General features: G+C 38.8%; 1 protein-coding gene across 5 annotated transcripts in view; it reads left to right on the top strand.

Moving 5' to 3' along the window:
• Positions 1-12,642, top strand: part of MID2 (midline 2) — a 109,827-nt gene that overhangs the window by 71,710 nt on the left and 25,475 nt on the right. For all 5 annotated transcript variants that reach the window (XM_023758752.1, XM_006082257.3, XM_023758745.1 and 2 more), the window contains 2 exons: positions 10,471-10,578; positions 12,216-12,364. In XM_023758752.1, the coding sequence (XP_023614520.1) occupies positions 10,471-10,578; positions 12,216-12,364 (257 nt within the window). The remainder of the gene's footprint in view (positions 1-10,470; positions 10,579-12,215; positions 12,365-12,642) is intronic.

Here is a 12,642-nt window from a genome sequence, read left to right as displayed (position 1 = left end):
ATATATATATATATCACACACACACACACATATATATATACACATCACACACACGGCCCTCGCAGCCCCAGCTGCCTCAACCCTCATGACTCGGCCCTCGCAGCCCCAGCTGCCTCAACCCTCATGACTCGGCCCTCGCAGCCCCAGCTACATCAGCCTTCACGGCCCCGGCTGCCTCGAGGCCCCATGGCCCTGCCCCGCCCACTGGTCATTCCAGAAGGTCGTTCTGGAAGGTTGTTCCAGAAGGTCATTCTACCATTCAGTCTAATTAGCATATTATATCTTTATAGGCCATATATATATATATATATATATATATATATATATATATATAATGACCACAGCAAGGTTAGTTAATACATCCATCACCTCACATAGTTACCCTTTTTTGTGGTGAGAACATTTAAGATCCACTCTCTTAGAAACTTTCAAGTATACAATACAGTGTTGTTTATTAACTATAATTAAGGAACCTATAATTAACTATAATCAAATTCATAGATATAGAGAAAACATTGTGTTTGCTTGACTGCATTGTTATAAGACTGTAATGACTTAGTTGCAGCTCAGTAAGGTGACAAAGCTGTTCCTAACTCGTTGATAATCCCTAAGATGTTCAATTTATCTCTCACTTTTCCTTCTCATCTCCTTTACACAGAAAGTGACTGCATGTTGAATGAAGCCCACCTTAGTCTTTTGTCTTTGATATTGTAGATTCTGAGATGGTGGGATAATGGTCACTTGATTGGTCCTGGGCAATAACGCAAGTCAGAAGTTTGTTGTGCCCTCCCACTTCTCTGAGTATTGTGCCTGCTTTTTCTCCCCACTTTGTTCTCAACTAAGGTGTTAATTAACAACAGTTAAGATGTTATTATAGTGTTAAGATCCTGATATTGTATCCAGGTACACTCAAAGTCTCAAAGGGACAGCACAGGTGTCCATAATATGTCTGCAACCTCCGTTTCTACCCTTATTTTCTTCTCTTGCATTTGTTAGATATGCTTTACCCAAACACATTCTCTACTTTCCTACCTGTGTTTTTACTCATGCGATTCACATCATTCTCTTTGTCTGGAATTCTCTCCCCTTAAACCTCATTTCTGTGTGCACCCAAGTCTTTGCTCATCCTTCAAGAGCAACTCAGCTACATTAAACCTTTCCTAATCCCCTGATTGTCTTTTTCCATAGGCAAAATGAGTTTTCCTTTCTCTGTGTTCTCATAGAGCTTTGGTTATATTCTATTATATTACTTGTTCTGCTATTCCTTCGATTGTAATTAGCTGAATTCACACTCATCTTCCCCACCAGATTGTAAGTGCCTTGAAGGCAGAAGCTGAATTTTTTTCATAATTCTGTCCCACTTAGGAACCTGCATAATGCCTTGTATATGGTGCAGGCACTTACCAAATTGCTGAAATAGAAACTTCCCTAAATAATTTTTATAAATGGCATTTCAAAAATCTTCTAGATGGAAGGGAACAATCAATTTGGGCAGAAGGTTTCAGGGAATAAAATAAGATGGAATTGACTGTGTAGTGGGGGGCGGTCCTGGGGTGGAGATGCCAACGAGGAGTTGTATTACTCTACAAATGAATTTCATTTGAGTCTGGGTATAGGGCTCATCCAGTGTTCATACATATTGTCCTACCTGAACAGGAAATCTCAGTTCCTTCTGAACTCCTGTGCAGTGCTCTGCAGGACTGATGATATGACTGAGCTGAGGGGAGGGGATGAGTAGCACTTTCTCATGGAGGTGGGATATAGGGAAGGCTGGTGAACTTTAAACCTAGGAATAAAATATCTATAGAATAAGTGTTTGAGATATCACCCTAGAAACGATCAAATATGCTCTCTGAGGTAAAAAGCGTAAAAAGATCTAGTCCATTTACATTTCAATGCAGAATAGAAACAATTACCAAAGTAACATTTCACCATCTGTTAAACCTTTGCATCCTGTGCCTTTTGTAAACTCCTATATATTAATTTTCTTGTAGTGACCAGCAGTAAAATCCTTCAAACAGAGGACATGTGTGTTTGTGTCAGGGAAGGGTGCAAATTGGGGAACATTGAGTCTGACTCAAATTCTCTAAAGATCATTTAGGGAAGTTTTTCTTTCAGATTAGGGTTTAATCTTTGGGCTGGGAGGTAGGAAAGACGTTCAGGAAATTGAGTAGGGTGGGCCATTGAGAAGAAAGAAAAAAGCATAGAGCAGAGAAGAGGACCTGGAGACTTTAGGATCGCCTGTGTTCCCTGGTGCTTATGTCTTAGAAGACTGGCTCTGAGACTCAGTCTTAAACATCAGAAACTGCCCAGAAGTCTTTTTGGGATAGAGAGATTTACACAAGTAGGTTGTCAAGATTAGCATATTAGTATTTTCAGGCAGCATAGAGTTTTTCACAGACATAAAGCCATTTAGTTAAATGCACTAACCCAGTGGTCGGCAAACTCATTAGTCAACAGAGCCAAATATCAACAGTACAATGATTGAAATTTCTTTTGAGAGCCAAATTTTTTAAACTTAAACTATATAGGTAGGTACATTGTTATTAACTTAATTAGGGTACTCCTAAGGCTTAGGAAGAGCCACACTCAAGGGGCCAAAAAGCCGCATGTGGCTCGCAAGCCGCTGTTTGCCGACCACGGGTTAGTGACTAACCCAATCAAAGAACAAAGGCCAAATAAAGAGCTGGAGTCTTCTACAAATCAACCAACCAACTAACCAACCAAGAATGCTAATCAAGATAATCCCCAGTAATTTTCAACTAAGGTTTAATAAGCAAGTGAAATACCATACTGTAAATTCAAAGAAAACTGCAGACAAGGAAACTACCAAGCCTTTCAAGCAATTTGAGATATTTTATTCACATCATGAAGATAGTTTTTCCCTGGAGTGTTTCCTGTTCAGAAAACACTTAAGGACCCTGCTCCTTCAGGCTGCTTCTTGACATGGAAAGATTTTAATGTCAGTGCTTTGCCTTTAGTTTGGGATTTTGCCTCTTCAGCCAACTTCCTGCTCTGCTCTCAAAGTTGTGCCTGGCTGTTATATCTCACCCGGTGCAGCTGTCCAAATTCTGCTCTAAATCCCTCACTTCAATCTACATTTTCTCTACAAAATATATCTACTATAGTACTTTTATAATGTTTATCTTATTTTATTATCCATTGAGGTACCCTATGTCTTCTTTATTAAAAAATTTTAATGTTGACACTATTGCAGAAGTCTCCCATTTCCACCCACTTGCCCTCCTCCACCCAACTCCGCCTCCCCCTTCCTTGGCCTTCACCACACTATTGTCTGTGTCTATGGGGTATGCATATATGTTCTTTAGCTAATATTTTCACTTTGTTTATTTAGTCAGCTCCACCCCCTCTCATTTGGCACCTGACATTCTGTTCCATGAATCCATGTTTCTGGTTCCATTTTGTTCATCAGTTTATTTTGTTTATTAGAATCCACATATTAGTGAAATCATTACCCTATGTCTTTTGATTGGAGTATTGAAGCCATTTAAAGTGATTGTTGATAGTAAAGTATTATTGCATTTATTCTTTTAGCTGTATTTGTCTGTCCTCCTTCCCCTGCTCCTTCTCCTTCTCCACTTCCCCCCTCCACCTTCTTTTTAAAGAAGGCCCCTTAACATTTCTTGTAATACTGGCTTGATGGTAGGAAACACCTTTAGCTTTTTCTTGTCTGGGATGCTCTTTATTTCTTCTTCAATGTTAAATTATAACCTTGCTTGGTAAAGTAGCACTCTTGGTTGTAGGTCCTTTTCATTACTTTGAATATTTCGTGCCAATCCCCTCTGTTGAGAAATCAGCTGACAGCCTTATGGGAGCTTTCTTGTAGGTAACTAACTGACTCTCTCTTGCTGCTTTTAAGATTCTCTCTTTATTTTAACCTTTACCATTTTAATTATGATGTGTCTTGGTGTGGGCCATTTTGTGTTCATCCTGTTTGAGATTATCTGCATTTTTTGAATTTGTGTGTCTTTTTCTTTCACCATGTTAAGGAAGTTTTTAGTCATTATTTCTTTTTTAAAAGATATTTATTGTTGAGTATTACAGATGTTCCCCCACTATTTCCCCCATTGCCCCCCTCCAACCAGATCCAGCCTCACCCCAGGCTTTCAACACCCTATTGTCTGTGTCCATGGGTAATGCATGTATGCATATAAGTTCTTTGGTTAAGCTCTTCTTACACCCCCCTTCCTTCTGAAATTCGTCAGTTTCTTCCATGTTTCCATGCCTCTGGTACTATTTTATTCATCAGTTTATTTTTTAATTAGGTTCCTTGTTCATTTATTTTGATTTTTAGAGTCAATTGTTGATAGATACATATATATTGCCATTTTTTGTTCATATTTTTCCCCCTTCTTCTTAAAGAAGACCCTTCAACATTTCATGTAATACTGGTTTGGTGGTAATGAACTCCTTTAGCTTTTTCTTGTCTGAGAAGCTCTTTATCTGATCTTTAATTCTAAATGATAGCTTTGCTGTGGAGAGTAATCTTGGTTGTAGGTCCTTGCTTTTCATCATTTTGAATATTTCTTGCCACTCCCTTCTGACCTGCAAAGTTCCTGTTGAGAAATCAGTTAAGAGTTATGTGGGCACTCTATTGTAGGTAACACTGCTTTTCTCTCGCTGCTTTTAAGATTCTCTTTTTGTCTTTAACCTTTGGCATTTTAAATATGATGTGTCTTGGTGTGGACCTCTTTGGGTTCATCTTTTTTGGGACTCTCTGCACTTCCTGAACTAATATTTCTTTCATCAAGTAAGGGAAGTTTTCCGTCATTTTTTCAAATAAGTTTTTAATTTCTTGATCCCTCTCTTCTTTTGGCAACCCCATTTTGTGAATGTTGGTACACTTGAAGTTGTCCTAAGGGCTCCTTACATGATTTCCACATTTTTTTATTCTTTTTTTCTTTTTGTTGTCCCAATTGGGTGTTTTTTGCTTCCTCATATTCCAAATCGCTGATTTGATTCTTGGCACCCTCTACTCTGATGTTGATTCCCTGTAAATTATTCTTCATTTCACTTACTGTATCCTTCATTTCTAACTGGTCCTTTTCTATGTTGTTGATGTTCTCACTAAGTTCCCTAAAATGATTGTATTACTTTTGATCTCTCCCTTGATATCTTCCAGAAGTTTTTTATGTATTTGGGTGCTCCTTTATACGGTGTATATAAGTTTACCAGAGTTATATACTCTTGTTGTATTGATCCCTTTAGTATTATGAAGTGACCTTCCTTATCTCTTGTTATGGCCTTCACTTTGAGTTCTATTTTGTCAGATATAAGTATTGCCATCTCAGCCTTGTTCTCATTTCCATTTGCCTGAAAAAATATTTTTCTATCTCTTCACTTTCAGTCTGTGTCTGTCCCTTGTCCTGGGGTGGGTCTCTTGTAGACAGCATATATATGGGTCATGATTTCTTATCATTCATCCACTCAATGTCTTTTGATTAGAGAATTTGATCCATTTATGTTTAAGGTTATTATTGATAGGTACTTTTTGTAGCCATTTTTATTCTTTATGCCTTTCATTCCTTTTATTCTTTATTATTTTCTTCTTCCCTTTCTATTTCTTCTTTTTACAACAGTCCCTTTAGCATTTCTTGCATTGCTGGCTTGGTAGTGATAAACCCCCTTTATCCTTTTTTTGTATGCGAAGCTCCTGATTTCCCCTTCAATTTTGAATGATAGCCTTGCTGGATAGAGTATTCTTAGATCCAGTCCCTTGCTTTGCATCACTTTGTATACTTCATTGCATCCCCTTCTGGCCTGATGTGTTTATGTTGAGAAATAATGTGATAATATAATGAGAACTACCTTGTAGGGAACTCTCTGTCTCTCTCTCTCTTGCAGCCTTTAAGATTCTCTCTTTGTCGTTAACGTTTGCCAGGGTGAGTGATTGCAAATGAGATTTTGTGCATTGGCCCTTTAGGTGGGCACTTGTCTCTAGCAGACTCCTGTCTCTCCCTCAATTTTCACAGTCAGATGTTATTTGGGTGCCTATTACTGGTTCTGGTACTCTGGGCTGGGGAGTCCAGCATGCAGTTGAGACCCCAACTGCTCAGAGGGAACCTTTGCTACTGAGATATTTCTCCAGAACCTCAGCCACCTTCCATGGGAGTAGGGCCAGCCCTTTTCACGTTTCTGCCCTTTCTACCAGTCTTAATGTGGCTTCTATAAATCCTTGGTTATAAGTCTTCTATTCAGTTATTCTTCAATTGGTTATTTAGGTTGATTGTTCTATATTTTAATTGTAATTCCAGTTTGGTCCTGGGAGGAGGTGAATGTAACATCCACCTATTTTACCACCATCGTGGATCTGGACCCAGTACATCTTTTTAAAAAGTTAACTATGGTCATTCTATGACCTTTTTACCCTCCTTCTTCCAAAAAATACTTTACAAAGATACCATATTAACTAAAGAACAAGGCTCAATCATATTAGCTTGGCTCAAAATTTCCCTCCTCTTCTTTTAATTTGTGTGCTATCCATCATTCAGGCTCAATTCAAGTCACATTTCATTCAGGCAATTTTTCTCTACTTTCCCACCAAGAATGATCTTTTTCTTTAATTTCTATAGATTATAATCTACATCACTCCATGGTATTTATTTTATGCTACCTTGACTTATTTGTTTTATATGTAAGGCTTTTCACTAGCCAGATAGCAAATTTATTGAGGGCATTGCACAAAAGACATGATTAATACATCTTTGATGATGAAGATGATCATGATTTTTTTGGTTTCTGGGTATAGGATGGGGCAAAGGGATGATTATAGAGGTAGAGGGATGAATTAATGAGGTTTTTACAATAATAGCCCTAAGGGTGATACAGACTTCAACTTATTGGTCCCTTGGCTCAGAGCTTCATTGTATTACCAGAAGAACTTAGTGAAATTAAAAAGAAAAGGATAGAAGGACTTGGGACTGCTGTGGATTTATGTGGGGGAAGAAGGAGAAGGAGCAGTCACAGGTAACTAAACCTGAAAAACTGCAATAATGATAGTAACATTAACAAAAAAAGAAAATCAGGAGTAAAGGTCAGATTTAGAGGGAAGATGATGAGTTTGTTTTTAGACATACTGAGTTTAGGGTAACTTGAGTAACCACATGGACATGTCTAGCAAGCAGTGAGATGCATTTCTCCTCTCATTCAATTCAATTCAACAAATATTTACTGAACATCTACCATATGCCACTCACTATGCTGGCAAATAAAACACAACCCCTGGCCTCCAGAGCTCATGTTTGAGTAGAAAAGACAGACTAATGAATACCTATGACATAAGGCAGTAAATAGTATAATTAACTTACATATAAAGTATTATAGGAATATAAATAAGAGACCAATTATTTTTAAAAAATATATTCTATTGATTTTTTTATAGAGAGGAAGGGAGAGGGATAGAGAGTTAGAAACATCGATGAGAGAGAAACATTGATCAGCTGCCTCCTGCACACTCGCTACTGGGGATGTGCCCACAACCAAGGTACATGCCCTTGACCGGAATCAAACCTGGGACCGTTCAGTCCACAGGACGACGCTCTATCCACTGAGCCAAACCAGTTAGGGCAGGAGACCAATTCTTTTTTAAAGCAGGTGAGAAATAGTTACAGAAGTAGTGATCTTTGACCAGGACCTGAAAAGATAAGTAGAAGTTTGTTCAATAAACAAAGAGAAATTAAAGATAGGGATTTTGTTACACTCATCTTGGGAGGAAGTATAGTGTGATAGTTAAAGGTGTGGACTCCATGCCCTCATGCCCGGCCAGTATGGATTAGTGCTTGAGTGTTGCCCTATGAACCAGGAGGTCATGGTTTGATTCCCAGTCAGGGCACATGCCTGGGTTGTGGGCTCAGTCCCCAGTAGGGGGCTTGCAGGAGGTAGCCGATCAATGATTCTCTCTTATCATTAATGTTTCTATCTCTCTCTCCCTCTCCCTTCCTCTCTGAAATCAGTAAAAACATATTTAAAACTTTTAAAAACAGGTGTAGACTCCAGTTGGATATTCTGGGTCCAAATCCCATCTCTGCCACTTACTAGAGGTGTGGCCTTGAGCAAGTCACTTTGTTTGTGCTCAGGTTTTCTCAACTGTAAAATGAGATGAATGGTACCTGCCTCATTGAGTTGTTTTGGTGATGGAAAGAACTACTACAGTTGTATCTGTAGGGGACTGGTTCCAGGACCCTTCACAGATACCAAAATCTGTGAATACTCAAGACCCTTATATAAAATGGCATAGTATTTGCATATAACCTACACACATCTTCCCCTATGCTTTAAATAAGCTATCAGTTACTTATAATTCCTAATACAATGTAAATGCTATGTAAATAGTTATTATACTGTATTGGTTAGGGGATGATGATAAGAAAAAATAGTCTGTACATGTTCAGCACAGATGCAACCTCATAGGCCTAACTATATAGTACACATCAGCAACAATGTAACATTTTTTTAAAAATATGTTTTTATTGATTTCAGAGAGAGGAATGTAGAGAGAGATAGAAACATGTGCTCTGACCTGGAACTGAACCAGTGACCTCCTGGTGCATGGATGATGCTCAACCAATTGAGCCACACTGGCTGGGCTACAATGTAACTGCCCCTCCTCCCCCCAAATATTTTCAATCTGTGGTTGGTTGAATTCAAGGATGCCAGACATGCAGATATGGAGGGCTGACTGTACATGTAAACTGATTAAGACAGTACCTGGCATATAGTGAGTATTATGTAAAGGTTATTCCAAAGCCTAAATTATAAGACACAAGACACTAAACCTACACCATCAGCAGCCTCAAAAAGAAACTATAAATAAGAATAGTCTAAGTCTCCAGATACTCTAAGCACAGATCCAGGGAGCACTGGATGAATAGATGCATCTCTTATTCTCACATGAGAAGGAGTTCCTTGAGAGGGTGAGATTATATCCTTGGAAAGGTAGACCCAATTTAGAGAAAGGGTGAGGAATCAGAAAAAATAAATTAGAATGGGCAGCATGGGACTGTTCATTCAGAATAAGTGGAAACTCTCATTTTAGCATTCCCCCTTGAAAATGGAAGTAAAACAAAATAAGGTTGAAATTCAGCAAGCACATTTTATTTCAGTTAAGAATAAAACAGAAAATTGGCTAATTGGGGACCTTAGAGGATAAGAGAGGAGGCAGCAGAGTCCAGTGACAGGTGTTTTTCTGAGAATATATGAAGTAACTCTATGAAGAGAGCTAGCAATTGGAAATGCAGCTCTACCTTGCTAATGAAACACATCTGGCCCCTTGACGTTTGATGCTCAAGTAACCCATTGTCTGTTCCTCAGCATTCTAGAGCTCTGTTTGAGTGATCCTTGAATAGACTCTTGGAATGATTGTGCTTCCCGGTGTGACTGCTCTGTGTGCTGCTGAAATGGAACTGAACCTCGTCTGCCCACCCAGCCAGCCCAAGGGTCTCACTTGATAGAATTCAGTTTGAATTTTGGTTTTACCACTTACTAGCTGTGTGATCTTGAGCAAGTCACTAAAAGTCTCTGAGCCCCAGTTTCCCCATCTGCAAAATGGGGATAAAATGGCTCTATATTATAAAGTGTTTATGATAATTACATATAATAATTTCTCTATAATGTAGTTGGTACATTAAGTGCTTAAAAGATGTAAGTTGATTTCCCTTTCCTTTTCCTTTACACTTGGGTAGCCCAAAGACCCCCTGCTCTCATTTAACCCTTTTTGGAACTTCATGCTATCTAGTGTTAGTAGAGATGGAAAGAAGGAAAAATAAGTATATAGAAAAATAATCAACAATGATGGCTCTTTTTCCCTAATCCCACCCTGATTTTGCAATGGAAATACTTTGATGTAGCAAGTGTCCCCAAACCAGAAAGGTATTCATATACTGGACAGCTCAAGGTGAGAAATATCTACAGAGACATGATGACAACTATGTGAAAATTTATCTACACTCATGTATTTATTGTAAATATATAGCTGTACATTCATATATTTTAAAATTAGAAGGGAATAAGGAAAACTGAAAACATTTTTGTTAGGATGGTAGAAATATGTTGTTGTAATATCTTGATATCATTGCTCCTGTGAAGAGGAATACTCTTTCCCTGACGTACTTAAATTTCCTTACCCTCTTTCCAAAAGAACAGCAGGAGGACAGGGTGCTGGAGTAATGGGAATTGCACAGTGGGAATAATATGCCCCCATCTCATCTGTCCTTCTGCCCAGCCTTCCATTAATCATCATGATCTACCAGAGGCCGGAGAGTTTCCTGTCTGTGGTGCTTCAATGCCCTTGCATCATTAATATCATCATCTCTACCCTTCTTCTAGGAGTGGATCTTATGAGGGAGGTATGGAAGAAGTTGTGCATGTTTAGCTGTCAGTCTGAACCTTTCAGAGATCCAGCAGAGGACAAAGGCAGCAATCACTGTGTAATATTCTGGACTTTCTTGGCAGGTGAATACTGCTATGCATGAGGCAAAACTTATGGAAGAATGTGACGAGTTGGTAGAGATCATCCAGCAGAGGAAGCAAATGATTGCTGTCAAAATCAAAGAGACAAAGGTAAAGCACAGCACTTCAGTGAGGTCAAGGCAAAGTTGACTTTACAAAAGTTAAGGTTTTATGCTGAAGATTCTAGTTTGAATTTGGATCATGAAAGCAAGAAGAAATGAGGTTTTAGGGAGAGAGGCAAAGAAGCAATGTTTGGCTTAATGCTGCGAATCCCATAAAAATGCTGGCAGTTCTAGGGCATTGGAAACATTCTTTATCTTTACCTGGTTGGTAGTAACGTGGGTATCTGTATATGCAAAAAATCATTGAGTTGCACACTTCACATTTGGGTGCTTTGCTGTATGTATGTTACTAGTATAAGTCAATATAAGGAAAAATATAGTGGTAGGAATGTGGGCCAGAATCATGGAAGGACCATGAATGCTATGATAAGGACTTTGGGCTTAATCTGAAAGACATAGGTAAACCATTCTAGTTTCTTAGGAAGAGAAAAGACTGATTGATATGACAGAGGTATGCAGGGTTATATAGGAAGCAAGTTCAGAGACTTATGGAATGATTCTTGGTATAAGTTTATGAAGATGTAACCCAGAGAAGTGGCAGTACTGACTGAAGGGAAGAACATAACAGGCATCTCTAGAAGGAAATTATGGGAATCATCAATTGATTGATAGAAAAGATGAAGGACTGAGAGAAGACTTCTAGGCTTTTAGCTTGAGAACTGAAGAATCATGATCAAGAAAGTCAGGTATGAGACTCCATGAATCTATATGGTTTTAGAATTGTGGGTCTGCTGGTCAGTGTAGTGATTAAAACCTCATGCGGTATATACAGTGTGAGATGTTATGAGAGCCTGGAGTGGTGACCAATACTTTATGCCATACTGGGTGGTTCCAGCTAACACAGGAACTGAAGTTTTTGGGAACACAGATCTGTGAACACACAGGTATGTGTAAAGATACTTGGAAAAATATATACATAGAAATGTAGAGCCTCATAAAGAAAGAGGAGGTACTTTTTATTAAACATGTATGTGAAAATGTATTGACAATAAAATGTAAACAATGATCCCTGGGTGGTAGGGTATCTTTTTATATTTTCCTTTTCTTTTCTTTCTTTCTTTATTTTGTCAATCCTCACCCAAGGATATTTTTCCATTGATTTTTAGAGAGAATGGAAGGGAGAGGGAGAGAGAAAAGCATTGATGTGAGAGAGACACATTGATTGGTTGCTTCCCACACACACCCTGACCTGGGCCAGGGATCAAGCCTTCAACCGAGGTACCTGCCCTTGACCAGAATTGAACCCGGGACCTTTCAGTCCTCAGGCAGATGCTCTAGCCATTGAATAAACCAGCTAGGGCTATTTTCTACATTTTCTATATGAGCACACATTGCTTTTATGACCAGAAAAATTAACGTTATCAATAAAAAGAGGAGCAGATAATCACAGAGTATATGACTGTGTTGCAGGGTAAGTAAGCAGGCTGTAGGTAGGAGGAGGGGTTGGCATGACAGACATAGAGGGTAGGATGAGAAGGTGAATGGTTAGTAAAAAGACCATTGGATATTAATGTGAATTGGCCTTATTTTTAGAGTCACTGCGGCAGATCTCCTTCCTGTTGTTTTATTGTTTTTAATTAAGCACTGGATGTTTTCTCTTATTTTTCTGTTGCTAATTACTTTAAGGTTATGAAACTGAGAAAGTTGGCACAGCAGGTTGCTAATTGCCGCCAGTGTCTTGAACGGTCAACAGTCCTCATCAACCAAGCTGAGCATATCTTGAAAGAAAATGACCAAGCACGGTTTCTCCAGTCTGCAAAAAATATTGCTGAGAGGTGAGTTCCTTATATTCTTTTGACATGCCTGCTCTTATGAAAAGGGGCCAGCTTAAAGTCATTTAATTCTGTTCAGGCATGTATGTAGCAGTTGCCACCTGAAGATTTTACCAGCTAGTTAGTTACTAAGCCTCGGTGATGGATTGCCCTGTTGATTTCTGTGACCCTTCTCTGCCTCTGCAGCCTACCAGTTCTTCATTTGCAAAGAATCTGAAGTCTACAGTGAAATATTGTTCATTATAGTCACCAAGGCTTCAAGGGTCAATAGGAGCCCATTA

The sequence above is a fragment of the Myotis lucifugus genome, unplaced genomic scaffold (genome assembly GCF_000147115.1).
Source record: "Myotis lucifugus unplaced genomic scaffold, Myoluc2.0 scaffold_2, whole genome shotgun sequence".
Taxonomy (NCBI): domain Eukaryota; kingdom Metazoa; phylum Chordata; class Mammalia; order Chiroptera; family Vespertilionidae; genus Myotis; species Myotis lucifugus.
Note: the sequence above shows the minus strand (reverse complement) of the source record. Positions and strands in the feature narration are given on the sequence as shown.